This window comes from Mustela erminea, chromosome 17, assembly GCF_009829155.1.
Source record: "Mustela erminea isolate mMusErm1 chromosome 17, mMusErm1.Pri, whole genome shotgun sequence".
NCBI classification, from domain to species: Eukaryota; Metazoa; Chordata; class Mammalia; order Carnivora; family Mustelidae; genus Mustela; species Mustela erminea.
This window is the reverse complement of record NC_045630.1, coordinates 210,965-233,412: the sequence shown is the minus strand read 5'-3', so window position 1 is coordinate 233,412 and position 22,448 is coordinate 210,965. Positions and strand designations below refer to the sequence as shown.

At 52.5% G+C, this 22,448-nt stretch overlaps 1 protein-coding gene across 5 annotated transcripts in view; it reads left to right on the top strand.

The window, feature by feature from the left end:
* Positions 1 to 22,448, top strand: part of ADCY10 (adenylate cyclase 10) — a 69,405-nt gene that overhangs the window by 22,157 nt on the left and 24,800 nt on the right. For 4 of the 5 annotated variants that reach the window (XM_032318042.1, XM_032318044.1, XM_032318043.1 and 1 more), the window contains exons 11-21: positions 569 to 645; positions 2,336 to 2,525; positions 4,915 to 4,970; positions 8,559 to 8,712; positions 10,550 to 10,742; positions 11,257 to 11,343; positions 13,215 to 13,489; positions 14,466 to 14,602; positions 19,858 to 19,971; positions 21,093 to 21,371; positions 21,460 to 21,750. In XM_032318042.1, coding sequence (XP_032173933.1) covers positions 569 to 645; positions 2,336 to 2,525; positions 4,915 to 4,970; positions 8,559 to 8,712; positions 10,550 to 10,742; positions 11,257 to 11,343; positions 13,215 to 13,489; positions 14,466 to 14,602; positions 19,858 to 19,971; positions 21,093 to 21,371; positions 21,460 to 21,750 — 1,853 coding nt within the window. The remainder of the gene's footprint in view (positions 1 to 568; positions 646 to 2,335; positions 2,526 to 4,914; positions 4,971 to 8,558; positions 8,713 to 10,549; positions 10,743 to 11,256; positions 11,344 to 13,214; positions 13,490 to 14,465; positions 14,603 to 19,857; positions 19,972 to 21,092; positions 21,372 to 21,459; positions 21,751 to 22,448) is intronic. The other variant, XM_032318046.1, reaches the window with a different exon arrangement.

Genomic DNA, 22,448 nt, shown 5'->3' with positions numbered 1-22,448 from the left:
GGGGTTCATCTAACCCGAGCACCCCAAGGACCCAACTTGTAGCTCGACTTTAATGCGTATCACCCCCTGCTCTAAATATCCCCGCCGTGTCAGCCCCCAGTCATCTGTATATGCAGCCGTCCTCGGGAACCAACCAAGTTAGCTTTTGATGCCACATACTACATCTGAGTTACCTCCTTTCAAAATAATGACTTTGTTCTTTCGAGCAACAGCAAAGATAGTTAAATTACCTCCAGCCACAGCCACTCTCCATTGAAAGTCCACTTGGGGCGATGAGAGGTTCTTTTCTAGAAAAGTGGCCCAGATGAATACTTAAAAATAGCAGAAAAGTGAACTGATTTATCACTTCTAAAGACTTAGTTCTGTGTCTGAAACCATCCCCCCTTCACAGCTCTAGACCACCCTGTCCAGTGCCCCTAGACTCCCCACCGTGGAAGAGTTACTTGTTGAAAACCCTTTCCCTCCCTGCCCGCCCCTGCATCGTCACGTCCCCGCCCTCCCCACGGTCTCTCTGCCCATTTTCTTTCCCTTTTGCCTTACAACTCTCTTGCTTTCTTCCGGGCCCCAGTACTGTCTCCATCGGCGTGGCCAGCGGGATCGTCTTCTGCGGGATCGTCGGACACTCTGTGAGACACGAGTACACAGGTGAGCTGGGCTAGCTCACCTCCCCGCACCTGGCCCCCAGCTCTGTGGGAGGACGGACAGAGCTGAGCGACACGTGGGCCCTGCGCTGTAGAGCACATAGTCCTCAGGAGGAACCGAGCCCTGTAGCTTCACCCACTGGCAGCTCGACGCTCGCAAAGCGCGCGTTTCTGGGCTCTGCACAACTCAGATGTGTAGTGCTCGAGGGAGCAGTGGGGGCTCTCGGCTCCTGGAATGAGGGGACTTTCTCGTCGTTGCCCGTTAACATGAGACAGTTACGCCTCTTAATTCCCGTCAAAAAATCCTAAAGAAATTTAAGGATATTGGTATTCCTGATAAATAACACGAATCTCAAAAGGAAATAGAAAGTAAATGTTATCTCATGGTTTCGCTGCTGTGACTTCCCTCCTATTACCTTATTACCGTTTAAGATATTCAGGAACAAAACCTCTAGAACACTGGAAGAGCTATGTCTGAAACGACCGAGGTCTGATAGGATTTCTTAAATAATGCAGGGTGCAGAGCACATGGGAGTGGGAACGGGGCAGGACTGGCCACAAGTTTGGGGCTTTTGGGGCTGGGTGACAGGTATGGAGATATGATACCGTGCTTTATTGCATGGTTAAATTTTAATAATCAATTTTTTAAAAGATTTTATTTATTTATTTGACAGACAGAGATCACAGCAGGCAGAGAGGCAGGCGGAGAGAGAGGAGGAAGCAGGCTCCCCGCTGAGCATGGAGCCCGATGCGGGGCCTGATCCCAGGACCCTGAGATCATGACCTGAGCCAAAGGCAGACCCTTAACAACTGAACCACCAGGGTGTCCTCACTCACGGATCTTTATAAACTGTCCCCTGAGAGGGACACTGTTACATCCCCATTTACAGATGAGGAAATGAAAGCATGGGAGAGTCCGAAACTACTAACTTGCCCAGGGAATTTGCTGACGTACAGATGGAGATGGGGTCGAAGCTGCATGGCTTCCTTCAGCCTGTACACTAGTGCATTACCCTTTAAAATATCCCCCGAGTCTGTCTTACACACTCACCCCTTCTAGCCCTAATTATGCAATCTCAAGAAATTGCCGATGGGCGCCTGCGTGGCTCAGTCAGTCAAACGTCTGCCTTCGGCTCAGACCATGATCCCAGGGTCCTGCATCGGGCTTCCCTCTTCCTCTGCCCTCCTACAACTCTTGCTCTCTTTCTCTCTCTCAAATGAATAAATAAAATCTTAAAAAAAAAAAAAAGTTATTCCCAAATGAAGGTGATTCATTTTGGAAATGGAATGAAAAGTTGCAATTTTGTGCCTCATGGGGAGGTCAGTGTCTCCCACCCAAGCTTGTGCTTGTCTGTCTTGTAGCAGAAGACCAGCTGCGGCTCATCTGGGAGCCCTCAGGCCTGTGGTCACTGCCCATACAGAACCTTCTCCATATTCAAGACCCTTTAATCTCCGACCACATTGTCCCCGTGGCCTCCCAGGAGAGGTAGAAACTGTGTGGATAGCTAATCAGGTTAACTCCCTGTATAGTTTTTAAAAACCGTGGGCAGAATGAGGGTGGTCGAAGGCAGGACTTCTGTGTCATTCATGAGAGGCCAACGGAGTAAGGATTGAAGATGCCCCTTGGGGATCACATTCTAATTGTTCAATGGCTGTTTTCTCCCTGGTCTTTGCCGTCTTCCTTTCTGTTTCAGTTATTGGTCAGAAAGTCAACATCGCAGCCAGAATGATGATGTACTACCCAGGGATTGTGACGTGTGACTCCGTCACCTACAATGGCAGCAACCTCCCGGCCTACTTTTTCAAAGAGCTTCCGAAGAAGGTCATGAAGGGTGTTGCAGATTCCGGACCGGTCTACCAGTGTCTGGGGCTTAATGAGAAAGTGTGAGTGTGGGGCGTGGATTTTGTGGTACTTTTTGGTAAAGAAGTGGGGAAATTAAGATAGCAAAAAAACCAAACCAAAACAGAACCCATTGGTTGCCCATGTCAGATCTGAATCCAAGTTATGAAATTAAAATCTATGCCTTCCCCAGACCAAGGCCCAGATTTCAAAATCCTTCAACTTTCTCTATCCTACTGACATTGTAGATGGCGCAGGACCTCATTCTACCCTCATTACTGACCGTTGGCGGGCAAGTCTCCACAGGTTGTGCAAACAGAACAGAGTCCCTCATTGGAGTATCTCTTTGGACCCAGATGGACACCGTGGCCAACCATGAAGTATTTACTGGTCATGTCCACCGCGTGCCAGGCCTCGATGGGGCTGGAGCGAGTAATAGATGGCTGCTCCTGCTGGCCCGCAGTGAGCCACGTTCCTCCGGAGCCCGGCTTAGACGTGTGGGTGTCACTGGGCACTCGGAACCCCTCAGGGCTCCCAGGCATCTTTGTGATGGCGTTCACTTTCCTTGAAATGACGTACAGGGCAGTCCCCGCCTTTCCGACTTTGCTCCTCCTGTGCCCCCTTCTCTGGGCTGTCTGAATAGATGGTCTTCTCCATGACCCACCCCATCCCCAGTCTGCTGGGGACACTACAGTCAACTTTTGAAATTTAGCTCAGGGATCTCTTCCTCCGTGAGGCTGGCTCGGAAGGGCCCAGTCCAGCCCAGGCAGCCCAGTGTTTCCTCCTCGATGTACTTCTCTGGCACGTACCCCGCACAATTACTGACCCGACAGGCTTTTCACTTCCTACATTGAGAGCTCTTTGCAGAGACTGGCTATTTCTTGTTCATTTTTATATTCCCAGGCTTGGCGCGTAGTGGGCACCGACAGTAGTGAATGAGTGAGTGAGTGAATGGGACATGGAAAGGTATCAGTTCTCTGTGTCAGCTAGAACCCAGGTCTCAGCGGCCAGACACAGAGTCAGGGCTACAGCTGGGTCAAGGAGTCTTTCTTACGGACCTCTGTACTCCCGGGAGCAGCGCTGCACGTGACATGCGCAGACCATCAATAAAACGCTATTTGAAGGAATGAGTAAAGCCGGGTTTCGAAATGCCACAGTAAGGCTGCGTTCTGGGCAGCCGCAAAACCTTGGTGGCTTAGTAGAGACCACAATAAACATTTGTTGGTCCCACAAATATGTGGGTTCAGCCGATCTGGGCTGGATTTGGCTGATCTTGACTAGGCTTGTTCTCATGCCTGGGGCTCAGCAGGCCATCGGCCGATCCAGGACAATGTCAGGGGGGATAAGGGTGGAGTCTGGTGACACGGCGGGGACGGTTTGGCTCTGTGTGTCTCAGCCTGCATCACCCAGCGCCAGGCATGTCGTCGCAGCAACATGGGAGAGCGAGCGAGCCCAACGCCCAAGCATGTCTCCAGTCCTTGTGTCAGGGCTGGTAACATCGCACTGGCAAAGCATGCACATGGCCGAGCCCAGAGTGAATAGCACAGGGCACAGACACAGGTAGGGGTGAAAAAGGGTGACCGTTAATCAGTCTGTCTACCCCAGAAAGCCAGGACTACCCGATCCCAAGGCTGGCCGCCTCATAGTTTTTCTGTACCATTTCTGTAAATAAGAGAGTGCAGAAGTGCAAATATGAACCGGTCCCGGTGCCTGCCCCCAAACTCAGTTTCATAGGGAGGCGCCAGCGTATGCAGTAGACAAAATCAGCTGTATGTTGCATATGCTGCAACAGAGACACAACAAAACAGTACAGTAGTGCTGGCAAGGCAGTGGTCCCGTTGCCTGAAAAGGCTCCTACAAGAAGTGATACGTGTTGGGTAAGCGCCGGCACCGGCGGCTTGATGCTGATTGTGTCGGTATTCCTGGCACTGTCCCCACTACCCGTGGGAACTTGGGCAAGCTAAACTCTCTGCACCTCGGTTTTCTCCTCTGTAAAACGGACATGCTAGTGCTGTCTCGGTGAGGTCTTCATCAGGGTCAAGGATGATACATGCAGAGCGCACGGAGCTGCGCCGGGCACAAAGCGGGGGCTCGCCAGGGAGGGCCGCTGTGTGTGGGCGCCCGGTGGTGCTTTCTGGGCTGTGAGGCCGTATGCCACGTGCGTGTCCTTGAGTCCCGTCGTGGTGACTGGTTTCCCCAGAAAGGGGTTTGGTTCCACCAGTGCAGACTCAACAGGCATTTACTGAAACTGTCCCAGGCTCCAAAGTTGTTTGGGCTCCTTCTTCCCAGGTAAGAATTTCTCCTTTCTCCTGCCCCAGGCATCTGCAACCCTTAAGTCAGGGGAAAGGAGACTTTCCGGGAGCTGAGAACGAAACACTCTCGCTGTCGGTATTTCCCTGTTGTGACTCTGACTTCTTTTCTTTTCCGCTCCAGCATGTTCGGCATGGCGTACCTCATCTGCAGCAGGGACGAGGGCTGCCCGCTGCTGGGTAGGTGGCGGGCCTTGATGTTTGACCTCCTTTATCGAACCATGACAAAACACACAGAAAATACAGCGACGTTCCGTCCGCGACTTACTGAGCTGCCACAGAATGACCCTACAACCGCCATCCGGGCAAAGCAGTAGGAAAATAGCCATCCTCCGGGGGCCTCACAGCGCCCCAAGGTGTCTAACACTCGAGGTGACTCAGGCCTGTTTGGGGCGTCCTGTAAATGAAGCTGCCGACGTGTCACCACAGGCGCCTCCCGTCAGCCAGCTTTACGCCGCGAGACTGCCCTGCGGCGGCGGGTGTAGGGCTCGTGCGTTGGTCTGTACGGCGCCGCGGCAGCCCGTCTTGTACACGGGCCGCAGCTAGTCCTTCCGTCCTCGTGCAACCCTGCCGTGGCTTCCGGTTCTTGGTTTCTATGGGAAACGCTGCCGTCAAGATGCTGGTACTTGTCTCGTGGTGAACACACGTGCGCGTTTCTGTTGGGCATGAGTGTCGGGGAAGCTGTCAGGACGGTGGGCACAGCTTTGCTAGGAGATGCCAAGTGATTGTCCAGTGGCTGTGTTTGTTTATACTTTTTTTTTCCTAAAGATTTTATTTATGTGACAGACAGAGACCACAAGTAGGCAGAGAGAGAGGCGGAAGCAGGCTCCCTGCCGAGCGGAGAGCCCGATGTGGGGCTCGATCCCAGGACCCTGGGATCTTGACCCGAGCCAAAGGCAGAGGCTTAACCACTGTGCCGCCCAGGCGCCCCTGTATTTGTTTATATTCTGACGAGCAGGGTTATTATGAGAGTTCTGGTCGCTCCTTGTCCTTACCAACAACTTAGTTTTAACAGTCTCTGATTTTAATGGCTCGGTTGGGTGTATCGTGGCATCTCCTTGTGATTTCCATTCGTATGTCCCTGATACAGCTGAGCTCCTTTTTCAAGTGTTTGTTGGCCCTTTGGACATCATCTTTTATAAAGTGTCTATACAGATCTTTTGCTATTTATTTTTCAATTAGGTTCTGTTTCTTATAGATCTGTTCGAATTTTTTGTATATCCTAAAAATGGGTACGTAACTTTTCCCATTCTGCACTTACCTTTCAATTCTGTGTGTGTGTGTGCGTTTTTCTTAAGATTGTGTTATTTGTCTGTCAGAGAGAGAGAGCACAAGCAGGGGGAGCCGCAGAGACAGGGAGAGGGAGAAGCAGGCTTCCCGCCAAGCAGGGAGCCCGGTGCGGGGCTCGATCCCAGGACCCTGGGATCATGACCTGAGCTGAAGGCAGAGGCTTAACAACCGAGCCCCCCAGGCACCCCTCGGATATTTTATTCTAATGTAATCCAGCTTACCAGTCTCTTATAGCTAGGACTTTCGTATACTGTTTAGACATTTTTCTTCACCTGTCATGGAAAAATTTTTTTAAGATTCTCTTCCGGAAATTTTGTTTTACCTTTTACATTTAGATCTGTGATCTAAATCTGGCAGTGGCAGTGATCTTTTTGTGACTCGTGGTGGCAGGGAACCTATCCTAAGAAAGCTGACTTGGGACTAGACCTCACAAGGAAGTGGACATAAAACGAGGGAGGGATATACCCTCTGGGGAGAGACCCTCCTAAAGATCTGTCCGTGGATTCTGAAGGCAGCCATTTCTAAGAACACTTGCAAATTCCTTCCGTTAGACTTGAACATCCCTAAAAGCATCATCATAGATTAAATCCCGGGCCCAACTGCATTAGGACCATGAGGAGGAGGCTCCGTCCCACACTGTGGGGGAACGTCGGGACAGAATCCTGATTTCAGCAGAGCCTAAAAGAATGGCAGAGGGTCGGCAGCAGGTGTTTTTCAGAGTCTGATCACTTCTTGTAAATCCAGGCCCCAGACTCCCGAAGGCCGGAAAGGAGGAAGAATGCCCACACTCCCTCCTCCGGGGCTTTACTGTCCAGCCTAGGATATGCTCACTGTGGTAGCGAGTGTTATGGCAGTCATATTAGAACACGGTGGCACAATATACAATTTCTCCCTGATTCCATCGGTGAGAGGCAAACATCAAGCCCACATACCTTTTCCTCGAAGCTCTAGCTGAGAAAGAGACTGTCAGAAGTTGGGACTATAGGAATGCCCTTCTTTTACAAGAGCTCCTGTAAATGAAATTGTATGCTCACCAACAACACAGATGTCAACAAAACTATAATCAAAAAAGTGTTTTTTTAAGATCAAAAATACGTGCAACAGCCCCAGATCTTAGGGCTGGTTTAGCCAGAAGCGAGGTGCACGTGCTTCACGTCAAGACGGCAGACTTTAGTTTAGAATCCAGTGGGAAGACAGTCCCTGAGGTCTTACCTGGAGGGGTTCCATGTGAACAGGGCACAGAGAGCTTCGAGACACAGCTCGGTGGCCGTCTGGGGTCCCTCTTCTGAGTTAGTGCATGAGCCTCGGGCCACATCTCACAATACCGGAGAGCAGATGCGCTTTCAGAAAGGGGATCTTTCACCCAAAAGAAGCCACCGAGTCTGCGGGCTGGTTCACACTAAACCGTGCCCAGAAATTTATACCACCATGTAAACACTTAGCTTCTTGGTCTAAAGCATCCAGACTTAGAGGATGGTCCTGCTTTGCAATAGACATTAGCTCACGCCTGGGGATGCGTTTACTCCAGGCACCAATTCAGCAGAGGAGGAAGATCCAGCCCTGAAAGGGTCTCCGGCACTTTCCCAGGAAGTTGTGCACTTCTTTGAAACGACAGCTCTGCCCCTCCTTGTTGACCGCCAGGTTTCAAAGACCGCGGGCTGACTTTAAGATTTCAGCCAGGGCGTCCTGTTACATATAATTAAATACACGTCAAAAAAATAACCGCATCAGGTGATACGCATGGTGACATTTATTTTCTCCTAAGTTTTCCATATTTTTCATACTGAGCATGTGTTAGCTTTATAATCAGAAAAAGGCTGTAATTTATTTTTACTAAGAATGAAGGTTGTTCCTAGGAAAGAGCTAATCTATACACGATTTCCGAGAGCAAACTGAATTTTCTTAACACTAGTCATGTTTCTAGTGGCCCAGGGATAAGGATAATTTCTCATTGATAAAGAGCAAGTTTCTTTCACAAAATTAGAAATAAAAAAAAATACTGTATCTGTAATTGTTCAATATAGGAACCCTAACTTTAATACATTTATTTTCCGATGTAAAAATCTGGAGATTTACTTCTAGTGGGTTACAGAAAACAAGAAAAAGGAAAGGAACACAAGCTCCAGGGCCGGATAATGTTGGCTGAGTTCTGGTTGTGTAATCTAAGCAGTTGGTCACACTGAATCTTGGTTTTCTGTGCTAAAGCTACATGGATATTTTAATGAACATTATAAAAGTACTTGCCCTCATGGCTTGTGGGGATCAAACAAAACTGTAAAAACTACATGGTTAACTGGAAAGCTCCAGAGAAAGAGTAAAAATTTTTTAAAGTGCACAGGATCTCAAGAAAGTTCATGAACAATTCCATGGAAATTCCAAAGGTATTTTTAGAAGTTGTATCACTATGTGCTTTTTTTGTGTTTCTAGATTATTTTATGTTGATTAGGTTTGCTCCTTTTTTACAAAATAAAACAACAGGACGTGATAAGGAGATCAAGTACTTCATGTGCATCATGAAGGAGTTTTTGGTGTCCAACTGCAGCCGCGTCCTAATGTACGAAGGGTCATCAGGATACGGGAAGAGCCAGATACTTATGGAAATTGAGTATCTGGCCCAAGGAGAGAACCACAGGTGGGTGTCTTGCAGTGACCACTTCTTGGGAACCCAGAGAAATGTCCTTAAAGGATTCGTTTACCCTAGTGCCCCTCTCCCTCTGTCATGTGTCCTATGTAACCCTCCCACAACCTGTCAGTTATGGGGTGTCCTACCCTCTGCGCTAAGCGGATAATTGACGATAAATATGTTGAACGAAGAAATGAGAAGCTGGGCTGACCCCTGAGATGCTGCTGTGGTGCCAGCCGGGGCCTGGGTGCCACTCTCTGTCACCAGTGTGCAGTGGGAGCGTGGCGGCACGGACCCTGAGAGCAAGGCTGGGCGGGATCCAAGAACAAGCCCAGAGAGGTGTCCGGCCAGCGCCAGAGGACCGCTAGTTCAAACCACTTAGCCCTGTGAGTGGGTATGGAGAAGGCCAGGCCCCTGGATTTTCCTTTGGAAGGCAGAGCTAAGGTTCTCTCACACCGTCCAGCTGTTACCGTAGGAGGAATGTCACAAGGGCACTGGGACAGCCCACGTGGCACTCTGAGGCCAGGGGCCCTGTGGTGGTCGGTAGAGCGGCCAGTGACGGTGACTAAGGCGAGGACGAGGGTCTGCCCGTAAACCGTGCACTAGTGAAAGCTGTTTTTCTCTTCCGCTGTCACATCAAGCCCCAGAAGGGCTGGTTTGTATCTTTAATGCTGCTGAGGAGAGATTTCATAACGAGGAGACACTTCCTCATTTGTTTATCCCGACCCTTACCGAGGACCTACCGTGCTCCAGGAACAGCCGAGAGCTAAATTGCTTTGCTGGGGCTGCGTACACAGCACCACGGCCTGGGCGGCTCGACGAACAGAAATGTACCATCTCTGAGCTCTGGAGGCTCGGAGTCTGAGATCAAGGTGCAGGCTGGTTGGTTCCTTCTGACGGCCTTGAGGGACGGTCTGTCCCATGGGTTTTTCCCAGCTTCCAGGAGCTGGCCGGCAAATGTTGGTGCTCCTAGAGCCGAAGTAGCATCACCTCGTCTCTGCCTTGATCCTTACATAGTGTTCTCCTGTGCCTTGTCTGTGTTCTCATAAAAACCCTAGTGATTTTGGATTAGGGGCTTCTCTACACCAGCATGACCTCAGCTTAACTTACATAATTCCTTCCATAGCGACCCTATTCCAAGATCACTCGGAAGATCACCCTCCGAGGTACCGGTAGCTAAGATTCCGACACATGAAATTGGGGGGGACATGAGTCACCCCATGACAAGTGTCAGTGCCCCCAAGATGAGTAATATCTGGTCCCCGTCCTCACAGAGCTCTCGCGAAAGAGGAGGAGAGAGCAAGAGTGAAAACAGGTTGCGGTGGGGTTGACGGAAGTGTGCTAGCGAGGACTGGGAACCTATGACAGAGAGGGGTCTGGGACCCAACGTCAGGGCACCGGGGAGGGTTTCCAGGAGGCTGCACATGAGCGGAGATTTGTAGGGATCGGACGGGGTTGTGAGGAGCCGCTGCAGTGGGGGCCACGAAAACTTGGAAATGGGAGAGAGGATTTGCATCGGTCCAGCACCGGCGTGTGGTAGGGATCCACGGAGTCGTGGTGCTAGGCAGGTTTCTCAGCAGTGTGGGTGACAGTCTGCGGGGTTGGGACAACGTGGTGGGCGTGGGACCGCAGAAGAGGACATGGCTAGGCTGGCGTCGGAGGGCTCCGGGACACGGAGGGATGAGGGGCTGCGTCAGATGCAGGAGTAAACCACAGCTTCCAGATAGCTTAGGGAATTGCTGTTGTAGCAACTGAACAGGAAGAGCCAGAGCTTTCCTTCAGCCTTGATTATTTTCACAAAATGGTTTAAGTGCTCTCTTGGGCTGCTTGGTTTTCTCACCAACAGGACCATTGCTATCGCGTTGACCAAGATCGGCTTCCATCAGAACTTCTATACCATCCAGATACTCATGGCCAACGTTCTGGGTCTGGACGCCTGTAAACATTATAAAGAACGACAGACCAACCTCCAAAATAAAGTGAAGACTCTGCTGGACGAGAAGTTCTACTGTCTCCTCAACGACATCTTCCACGTCCAGGCGAGTGGCGGGGGTACGTCTGCGCAGCAGAGAGACGTGGGCACCGGCGGCGGCTGCTGCCTGGGGTCGGGCGACTTCGCGTCTCTTGGCCGTGGATCCTCTTTCCCTTTTCTCATGCGGAGAGTCTGGGTGACGAGGAAGCGGCTCCCAACCCTCCCCGAGTGAGCTGCCACCTTCCGTCCACCTTCCGCATGCTGAGAAAATCCATGGGGCCCCTGCGGATCCGTCTTGCCTCACGTCTCTGTCAGAGCACCCCTGCACTAGCTGAGGCCGGGCACAGTCCCTGGGCTCCTGCAGGCGACGGCCAGGGCAGAGACGCAGTATGTCCTGGCGTGTCTTGTGTCTGTTAGATTCAGCGACATAGGGGAGACGGCTGGAAAGGACGTTATGAACCGTCTAACATGTGAGGCTCATGAGGCTTTGAAGGCCCAAAATGGTAAAGTGATTTGCCCACACAGCTAGTAACTCCTTTTGCTTTTTCCCAGGCTCAATATTCTCATAATTCTTTATGCAGTTCCCTATTTCACGAGAGGTTTCCAAGATGACCACCTTAAAAAAGCAAAAGCAGCTGGAAGCCTTGTTTCTGAAGATCTTGGAGCAAGTAAGGGCACCAGATCGCAAGCGGTGGGGGGGGGGGGGGGGGACAAAGGGAGGTGGCCCGAGGGGTGCAGAGTTTCGAAGCGAGTGAAAGCTGTGACCTCACACCTCCCACAGCCCCTCCTCCTCCCAGTCCTCAGGTCCAGGGTGCGCTCCTGACTCCCGGGGGTCAGCCTCTTCTTAAACCAGCCCTCTCCTCCTCCCTCTGCTTGAGTCCACAGGGAGATCCAGGTGGGTGGTCGGCAGGCTCCGCAGACAGACTACCAACACCTGAACCCTTAGGCCTATCACTTGCTGCCTGGGTGACCTAGAGCAAGTGACTTACCTTGTCTGTGCTTTTTTGGTCATCCGTAAAAGAGGAAATAGTAGTACCTGGGTCACAGGGTTGTGTAAAACGCTTAGAACAGGGCCTCTTTGGGACGCCGGGGGGCTCAGTTGTTAAGCATCTCCCTTCGGCTCAGGTCACGATCCCTGGGTCCTGGGATCCCGCGTCGGGCTCCTGCTCATGGGGAAGCCTGTACTCCCTCTCCCACTCCCCCTGCTTGTTCTCTCTCTCGCTGTGTCTCTGCCAAATAAAATTAAAAGAAAAAAATGTAACACGAACCTCCCCGTTAATCAAAATGTCCTCAAGGTCAGTGAAGAGTAAATCTCTGGTGACAGAACGGGGCCCGACGAGTAGGCTTGTTGAGTTCATGTAACCAAACAGGGTGTGATACTTTATAATGATTGTCTTACGAAATCTGAAATTTTAAAGTAGCTTTCATTTGTAAAGACATGGAGGGGCAGAATGGGTTAACCAACTGTGTTCCCAGAAGGAGCCAAGAGAAAGGAAGAGCTGCGGGGAGCCCCGAGAGTGGGGAGGGCTTCTCTGCGGGACTCTTGCTCTGTCGAGACCATGTGAGCTCTTACTTTGTTCAATGCCGTATCCCCAGCTCTGTGCACCCCTGATGGCTGCATAACAAATGCTTAACGCGTGAGCGAATAGTGCAGACCTGTGAGGGAAAGGCAGCCGGCCAGCTTCGTCTCCCTCAGCCCTGCGCACGAGCACCCAGCCCAGTCGGTGCCCAGTTAGTGTGTGTTGGATACATACACGTCGGTTGAGCAAATGTCCATTAGATAAACCCAAGAGATCTTTGTTTGCCAGTAGATTAAAATGATGTGTGGTAAACTTATCGGTTCTTTTTTTTTTTTTTTTTAAGATTTTATTTATTTATTTGAGAGAAAGAGAGAGAGTGCAAAACCAAGGGAGAAGGCAGAAGGAGAAGCAGACTCCCTGCCCAGTCCCGACGCGGGACTCCATCCCAGGACCCTGGGATCATGACCCCAGCCAAAGGCAGACGCTCAACCGACTGAGTCCCCAGGCACCCCACATATCAGTTCTTCTAATGTAGTGGGTACTTCCACTTGGCTACAACCCCATTTACCCTACAAAATTTGCATTATATTCACATGAGGGTTTGACAAAGTAAGAATCCGTTCCAGCCAGCTCTGTCTAAACTGCCACAAATTCCTAGATAGTAGACTCTAAATTAGTACAAATTTGTTGGACAGATTTTAATTTAGCACCACATAAGGACCATGTGTCGCTGGAGGACTATGAAACCCATGGCGGGATGAGCCTGGAGCTTCATTGCCCACAGAGCAGAGTCCTTCCCCCGACGAGCCCGCGGGCCGCCCCTCCTCCCCCTCCGCTCCCCGCTTCCATCCTCACCCCCACACTGGTGGGTACTTGTTTTTAAAAACTCCTGTTAACAAAATCTTAGAAGTTGAAAAGAAATGCATACACATGCATACCCATACAAGAATGGGTTTTTCAAATTTTTGAATAACAATCCAAAGTCCTCCAGCATTTTTCTGTTTCTCCATTTTGTCCAGACAGTGAAAGAGGAAAGGATTATCTTTATCATTGATGAGGGCCAGTTTATTGACTCAGCCTCCTGGGCCTTTATGGAGAAGCTTATCCGGACGGTTCCTATCTTCATCATCATGTCCCTGTCCCCCTTCGCGGACACGCCCTGCGCGGCGGCCCGCACCATAATGAAGAACAGAAATGCCACCTACGTGACCCTCGGGGCCTTGCAGCCTAAGGACATCCGCAACAAGGTCTGCCTGGACCTCAACGTCCGGTGCATCCCCAAAGAACTGGACACGTGGGTATCCTGCTTCTCTCTGGAGGTCTTCTTCCCCCGTGTCCGTTCCCCAGATCCAGACTTGATCCCGATTCTTAAAACACACCTGAAGGTGCCTATTTCTGCATTTCCACGGATCCTACCTTTCAAAAGAGCCGACTGTCGCGGCTGGTGAGGTGGACCGTGCTGCCCCTTTCCCGGTTAGCCCTCCTGCCGCGGCTTCTCCCGCTTCGCTCAGCGACATCAGGTTTGTTTCCCTTTCATCATGCTGGGTGTGGGCACGCTCCTTTGATCAGCAGTGACAGAGGGCACGACGGTTGTCACAAGGGGCCAGCTGGTAAGCCTGAAAGACACAACCTGCGAAGACGCAAGGTCGGCTGGAATCACTGTGTCTGAGGCAGGTGCCAGAGGCGGGCTCTCTCCGCCACTGCTCCAAGCTCCTCAGGGACTCCCCCACTGGGGTCCAGACCGTGGTCCCCTTAACAACACGGCCACTTACAACCCACCTTGGTATCTGCGTCCCTTCTTTCTAATGAGCTTGCTTTGCTGCTTGCTTTGCTTTTGCTGAAGTCTGGGACGAAGTCTCACTTAAAGTAACTCCAGGAATGAATCCAGCTCCTTCCTTCGCCTCTTGCTCATCCTCTCTCTGAATGTGTGTGTGCATATTTCTCTCTCTAAATGTGTGCATTTTGTGTGTACGTGTACATATATGTGTGCATTTACCTTTTGATCTAGCAGCCCAATTCTAGGAAACTATCTCAAAGATATATTAACAAAGCTATAAAGAGACGTATGGACAAAGTTTTATCGAAGCATTGTTTGTGTTAGCAAAAGACTAAAAACAACCCAGAAGTCCATCTCTAAGAGGATAGGTAGAATAAAACAGGATACATGCACGCAATACTATTATTTTCAAATTATTAGATTAGAGTCAAATATTTTTCCTTCCTAAGAGATGGTTGTTCGGTGTAAACAGGTCGCTGTGTTTCTACTGCAGGTACCTGGTGGAGGGAAGCTGTGGGATCCCGTTTTACTGTGAGGAATTGCTGAAGAACCTTGACCATCACCGGGTCCTCGTTTTCCAACCCATGGAGTCTGAGGAGAAGACCAATATGACCTGGAACAACCTGTTCAGTGAGTCTCCTGGTTAAGGCTTCTGCAGAGCGGGCAGGCAGGGGCTTTTCCATAGAGGACATCCTGTAGGGTCAGGAGGTTTGGGGGGGTAAGGGGTGCTGGAGCCGGTATCCAATACCCGAGACGGCGAGAGACGTTGACCGGACGGTGGGGGAACGTGTGCCTCGGGAAAGAACACGGAAGGACACTGGGGCACCCGAAGCCAGTAACACTGAGGCGGGAGCTCCACGTTACGTGAGGGAGAAAACTCCTGGACGTTCTGCGGCTGTGATTAAGACGGGGTGAAGGAACTCAAGTCCTTTTTTACGTGTTTGGTGATATCTAACTGCGGTTCTAATTTGCTTCTCCCAAATTGCTAATGATGTCGAATATCTTTTCATGTGGGGTTTTTTTTTTTGCCATCTCTGCATCTTCTTTGGAAACTATCTCTTCATGCGTTTTTCCCATTTTCTAATTGGATTGTTTGGGGGTTTTTTTTGTTGTTGTTGTTTTAAATGTTGAGTTCTGAGAGTTTCTAATCTATGTAGATACAGGTCCTTTGTCAGATGAGGGTTTGCGAATATTTTCTCTCAGTAGCTTGTCTTCATTCTCACCAAAGTGTCTCCAAAGTGTTTTAAATTTGACAAAATTCAATTATCAATTTTTCCTTTTATGAGTCAGTTAAATCCAAATTTTTTTCTTTTAAGATTTATGTATTTATTTCAGAGAGGGAGAGAGGGCACAAATGCGGGGGGGAGCAGCAGAGGCAGAGGGAGAAGCGGGCTCCCCGCTGAGCAGGGAGCCCGATGCGGGGCTCGATCCCAGGGCGCCGGGATCACGACCCGAGCCAAAACAGACGCTTCACCGACAGAGCCCCCCAGGAGTCCCAAATCCAAGAACTCTTTGTTTATCCCTAGATAAACAAAGGTCAAAATTTCCTCCTCTGTCTTCTTTTTCTTGAAGGTGTTACATCTCACATTTAGGTTTGTAATCCATTTTGAGTTAATTTTCGTGTAAAGTGTGACACTTAGGTTGAGGCCCTTCTCTTCCCATTCCTACCCCCAACGCGTGTCCACCTGTCCGGGCACCATCGGTCACACGGCTCTATCTTCTTCCTTGACGTGCTTTGGCGCCATTGTCTAAAGTCAGCTGGACGCGTCTGTGTGGGTGGGTTTTGGTTTCCTCTTTTGTTGTATTGGTCTGTGTGTCTATCCCTTTGCCAATACCATTCAGTTTTGATTACTATAGCTATCTAGTCTCGAAGCCGTGGGAACAGATTCCTCCTCCTTGTTTCAAAGTTGTTTTAGCTATTTAGTTCCTATGCCTTTCCATATGAATTTTAGAATAATCTTTTCTGGGGAGCACCTGGGTGGCTCAGTCGGTTGAGGGTCCAGCTCTTGGTTTCAGCTCAAGTCATGATCTCAGGGTCACAAGATCGAGCCCTGAGTCAGCTCTGCTCTCAGTAGGGAGTCTGCTTGGATTCTCTCCGTCTCCCCCACTCCCTCAAATAAATAAATAAGTCACTAGAATAATCTTGTCTGTACCTATAAAAAATCTTTGGGGGATTTTTTTTTTTTAAAGATCTGTTTGTTTATTTTAGAAAGAGGCAGTGAACTGGGGAAGGGGAGAGAGAGAGAATCCGGAAGCAGAGTCCTTGCTGAGTGTGGAGTGTGCAGCCAGACGTGGGTTTAGTCCCAGGACTCTGAGACCATGACCAGAGCCGAAACCGCGTCGGCTGTTTAACCAACTGAGCGACCCAGGTGCCACCTTGAAGGGATATTGATAAGAATTTCAATATATATGTATTACATCGTAGATCAATTTGGGACAAATTGACATCTTATCCTTTTTTTTTTATTTTGAAGATTTTACTTATTTATTTTACTCATGCTTTCTCTCTCTCTCCCTAATGTATAAATAAAATCTTTAAAAGAAAAAAAAAGAAAAATTTTAAAACTAGAGAGGTTTTGGTCGCAAACAGTGTGAATGCACTGCGTGCCACTGACCTCGAAACATTAAAATGGTTCACTGTATGTGAATTTCACCTAAATTAAAAAAAAAAAAAAAAAAAACTCACAATACAGGATCCTAGACTGGGTCCTATATTGGAAGGAAAAAAAAAAAAACACCAAAGGACATTATTGCATCACTCGACAAAATTGGAAAATGGACAGTAAATTCCTATTTCAATGTGAAATATTCTGAAACTGAAAATGTGCTCCAGTTGTGTAAGAAGATCTCGCTCTTAGGAAACACTGAGTAAAGCATTTGGGGTAAAGGGACATGAATTGTTCAACGTGTGTTCAAATGCTCCAGGAAAAATAGAATGTACAGAGAAAACGCGGGCTGCGGCGGATGGGGCAAGACGCCAACAGGTGAATTTGAAGGGAGAGCACACAGTCTTATTCTCGCAACTTTTGGTTAAGTCTGAAACTCCCAAATAAAAAGATTTTGTAAAAACACCTGACATTCAGTTGTTTCCCACGGAGCTTACGATGAAATGCCGCCTCCCAACGGGGCCTGGGAAGCGCTCCAGGACCTGATTTCCGGACCTGCGTGGCCTCCTCCGCGCTCTGAAATGTGTTCCCGTTGCACGGGCTGCGTCCCTGGCATTTCCAGGGCTGGGGCACAGGCCCTGCTCCTCTCTGCTGCAGACGGCCGTGCCCCCTCCTCAGGCGCCCCCCCACGGAGGGCTCCTTCCCTCCAGCTCAGGTGTCGCCTGCCCAGCGTGACTTTCTCTACCTCCACCTCCGTCTGTCCGAAGAAGCCCCCCTGGCCCTGACCTTCCTGTGAGTCTGTCACCAGGTTTATTTCCGCCATAAACTGAATCACATTGTGACATTAGCCTCCGCATTTATGTATGCAAGTCGAGCTTCGGAGCTTCGCTTGGCAGGACGTCTGGCTCCGGGATCTTTGGCCGCAGGACGTCTGGCTCTGGGATCTTTGGCCGCAGGACGTCTGGCTCCGGGATCTTTGGCCACAGGACGTCTGGCTCCGGGATCTTTGGCCGCAGGACTCTGGTGCTCCGGGATCTTTGTCCGCAGGACGTCTGGCTCCGGGATCTTTGGCCACAGGACGTCTGGCTCCGGGATCTTTGGCCGCAGGACTCTGGTGCTCCGGGATCTTTGGCCGCAGGACGTCTGGCTCCGGGATCTTTGTCCGCAGGACGTCTGGCTCCGGGATCTTTGGCCGCAGGACTCTGGTGCTCTGGGATCTTTGGCCGCACGATGTCTGGCTCCGGGATCTTTGGCCGCAGGACAATGCCCAGGACCTCAGGGCGCTCGGTTGACATTGGCCGAGTGGCTGAAAGCTGCCAGGTCCTAGACAGGGACACGAGAGAGCGTGAACAAGCACGGACCACGTCATGCCCTGGGACACCACTGGCCCACCCTAACGCGCGTGCGCTCTCACATGCGGCTGTTTTGGGGTGTTCCACCCGGTCCACCCTGTCTTGGCCTCGCCATCCTCAGGGAGAACCTGCCGTCCTGCCCCCGCCGCACCTCTCTGACCAGGCAGTCGTGAGTGTGGCTCCCGTGCGTGGGCCTCCAGCGACGACAACTTGCTTCAAGCTCCGCCCTTAGCCTGCTTCTTCGCCAACTGGTTCCTTCTCCCTGCGAGGCACTCCTCTGTCCCAAGCCTTCGTGGGTGTCTGCCGGCACGTCGTCTCCCACCATAACCGCGCGCTCCTCTCCGGATGCTGCCCCTCCAGTTGCCCGTCGGACGTCTTCTGGACCGGCTCACCCCTCGGACTCCGCCCGCCTGACCCGGAGGCAGCGCCCGCCCTCCCCACCACCTCCTCCCACGTCTCCCCGCGTGGTTCTTGGCAACACCCCGTCCGCTCCATCCCCGCCTGGCTCGGACCGGCTCCTCGCTGTGCCGTGTACCACGTCACGCCCCGTCGTGACTGATCTTACGCAGTGTCCCCTCTCCCGTTCCCTGGCCTGCCCCACCCACACGGGGGCTGCCTTCCGAGAAGTGGCTGGTGGCCGACTCCTCCCCCTTCCCAGGCACCTGTGGTGTCCCGGGAGTGTGCCAGGAGTCAAGTCCAGACTGGACAGTGCGACGTCAAACGCCCTCCACGGTCTGCTCCCAAACCGCGTCCCCAGAGCACGTGCCCTGGAGGGGCTCCTGCCCACTACGCGCTGGAGCCGACGGCCCCGGGGACCTCTCGTTCGCCTCACCTGCAGGGCGTCTGCGGCTGCTGTGCCCTGCCCTGGTCGGCCCCGCTCTTCCACTTGGAAACCTCCTCCTCCTATGCGCCATCGTGCTACGTCCTGCTGCACGAGGCCGCTCAGAATCCACGAAGACGGAGCCGTGACTCCTCTCTGGGCTCCCAGCTCACTGCGCTTTGCTTTCTACCCCCTGCGTCCCGCTGGCACCTGACCGGCACGTCCGTGTCTGTCTCTAAGACACTGAGCTCCTCGGGGTGGGAAGCGGGCACCACTCGCGTCTGTCCCCGTCCCCGGCCATACGGTGTGCCGGGGGTCCTCACTCTTAGCGACACTGGGCTCATCTGGAGGTGGCGCCCCTCACGTGGCCCGTTTCCCGCCTGAAAGTGCAGCTCCGCACACACCTTCCCTCCAGGAGGTGAGGAGCCGAGCCGCGCTCACCCTCACGTTCCCACGCCACAGCCCACGGCGACCCACGAATGGCTGCAGGAGTAAGGGAGTGACGCACTGTGAGTATCGGAACACACAGTGACCAGGCGAGTGTGCGCGCCAGCCTCACCACTTTAAATATCTCGTTCCGATAACCGTGTTGTAAGCCGAGTACCGTGTCCCAGAGTGCGTTTGCATCCGAGCGTGGGCACCTGAATGTGCACACGGTGTACCCTAGTGTGTATTGCAAGATACGCTCTGATGATCTTTGAATCAAACTTCTCTTAAACTGCATGTACTACAGAAGACTTCTAATAGTGATTCCCCATGCTTTTGGGGGTGGGGCAGAACGTTTTGAGTACATTTAGGTTGTCTTATATTAGTTTACTTAAAACATTATTCCAAAATACTGGATGAAGGGCGCCTGGGTGGCTCAGTGGGTAAAGCCTTCAGCTCAGGTCGTGATCCCAGGACCCTGGGATCGAGCCCCGCATCGGGCTCCGTGCTCGGCGGGAGTCTGCTTCCCTCTCTCTCTGCCTGCCTCTCTGCCTGCTTGTGTTCTCTCTCTCTCTCTCTCTCTCTGACAAATAAAATCTTTGAGACCCACCTTGAAGTTTATTGTGAAACCGAGACGGTGACAATAACCCCAATGTGTTCTTCCTTTTCATCTCCCTTCAGAGAATTTCAGTAGACCAACCGAGGAACTAAATTACGAGGAGAGAAGTGAAGAAGTCTGTACCCTCGCCAGTGGTGTCCGACTGAAAAACTTGTCACCGCCAGCATCGTTAAAAGGTAAAGAAAATCGGGCCCAGTGTTCCAGGACCTCGCCCCCGTTTCCCTTCTCTGGGGTGGCTGTCGTAAAGGGAGAGAGGCAGATCGCAAGGGACTGCGGGGGCCGCCCGCGTGGCGTTGCCTCACACAGTCGGATCTCCGTGGAAGGCTTAGCTTTTCTGCCTCTGACCTGGAGTGCCTGCTCCCCTGGGCATGTTCTGGAATCTGATTTGAACCAAGTTTAGTTCAAGTGCGTAAATGAATGAGGTGCAGTGCATTTCTCATTAAATCATTAAATTAAGTCAAATATTGAGGGAGAAAATCGAAACCTGACACTTTTTCTGCCACTTACTTTTATAAGAAATGGCAAGCGTAGAATTTATATCTGAGCTGTAGTCTTACCCCGTTAAAGAAAAATGACTTTCAAGCAGTATTGTGGTAGGGATTCGGCTCCCAGTAATGCCGTCCACAAACAGCTGGAAGCGTCTGAGGCTGACCGGGGACACCTCCAGGTTCTCGGTCTTCGGAAAGCATCGCTGCTCAAGCGCTGTGTCTGCCCGCGTGGGAGGGCCGCGGGCTCGGCTTCCGCACTGTTCTGTGGGCAGGAGATTCAGATCTTGTCCCCACAGGGGAGGTCACGGAGGGGCATCCTGGCCGGGATCTCACCAGGCCGCGCTTAGGTGAGAGGTTGGAGTTGGCGCTCGAGGCTCTCTGGCGGGTGCCCTGAGCGCAGAGATGGCGGCGGCCACTCCAGGAACGAGGCAGAGGCCGCAAGGGGGTCAGTGCGGGGGTCAGTGTGGGGCAGACGAGGGCCAGCCTCATTAGTCAAGGTAGCTGGCGGCCGGCGGGCATGGTCCGCCCACGGCCGGGGCCCATCGTGACCTCCTGCCACCCCACAGACCTTGTCACGCTCTGGCCCCGAACCCGAACCCACAGCGGGTTTCGTTCCAGTCCAGCCCCCACGCCGGGTGCGTCTCGGGGAGCGGCCCCCGCGCCCTCGGCGCCCCCCGCTCATGCTCTGAGGCAGGCCCTGGGCGGGGAGTCCCTCCGGGGCTGGCCGGGGCGCGGGGCAGGCGGCGGCCGTCCCGATGGGCCCGCCGCGGGCAGTGAGCGCCGGCCGGCCGCGTGGCTTTCCCCCGCAGAAACCTCGCTGGTGCAGCTGGACAGCATGAGCCTGTCGCACCAGATGCTGGTGCGGTGCGCCGCGGTCACCGGCCTGACCTTCACCACGGAGCTGCTGTTCGAGGTCCTGCCTTGCTGGAACATGAAAATGATGATCAAGGCCCTGGCGACGCTCGTGGACGCCAATGTCTTCGACTGCTTCCGCAACGGCAAGGAGCTGCGGACCGCCCTGAAGCACAACGCGGCCTCGTGCGAGGTCAATCACCGCTCGCTGTCTCTGAGGCCCGGCCTGGGCATGGGTGAGTGCGCCCCGGGAGCCGCTGCCCCGCGCTCTGGCCGCCGACCCCACGCGGGCCCGGGCCGAGCGGTGCCTCTCTGCCTCTGCAGCGCGTGACGAGGGTGAGGAGCTGCACGAGCTGGAGAGCGAGGTCATCGAGTGCCACGTCATCCGCTTCTGCCGGCCGGTGATGCAGAAGACGGCCTACGAGCTGTGGCTGAAGGCCGAGAGGAGGGCCATGCACCTCAAGTGTGCGCGCTTCCTGGAGGAGGACGCGCACCGGTGCAACCACTGCCGCAGCGGAGACTTCGTCCCTTACCACCACTTCACCGTGGACATCCGCCTCAACACGCTCGACGTGGACACCATCCAGAAGATGGCCAAGTCCCACGGATATAAAAGTAAATATGCCTCTGGCCTCGCCCGTCCTCTCTGCCTGGGGCCCGGCGTGGGTTTGGACCCCGAGGGCTTCAAGTCCCCCAAGGCGTGGGTTCTGCGAATGGCTGAAGACTTGCCTCGCATAGATGGGGGTTGGGGGGGGCATGTGAGCACTGAATGCGCCAGAAACAGTCTTGCTGTGACACTCACAGAGAGTTTGAGATCAGGACTCTGGCAAAATGGGGTGCACCGAGCTCAAAGGAAAATATCCAGAGGGATGAAACTGACCCGACTTAATTCACACCGAGGATGGAGTCCAAGAGCCGGGGTCGGGGGGGCTCACATGTTGAATGGGAACGAGAGCCAGAGGGGCACCGTGTCCTGGCAGGTGAGACTGTTGTTCCGCAGTCAGGTTTGAAACAAGGTTCCCTCGGAGAAAGAACATGAGTGGGGGAGCCATGCGGGCGAAGCAGGTCAGGGCTCCGGCTCAGGGCAGACGCTCCAGATCGTCTGTGGTGCACACGTGAGGAAGTGGCAGTCTGGGGTGCGAATCAGGCACACAGTCTGGATTCAAAGGAACATGTACCAGGGACCGTTAGCACAGGCGTGAGGCCAGAGGCAGCAACCCCAACTCCAGCCCTCCTCGTGGGGGATCGGGGGCATCAGAGGGCTCTGCACCCGGGCCAGAGGCCTTGGTGATTAGGGCTAAATCTGGTTGGGA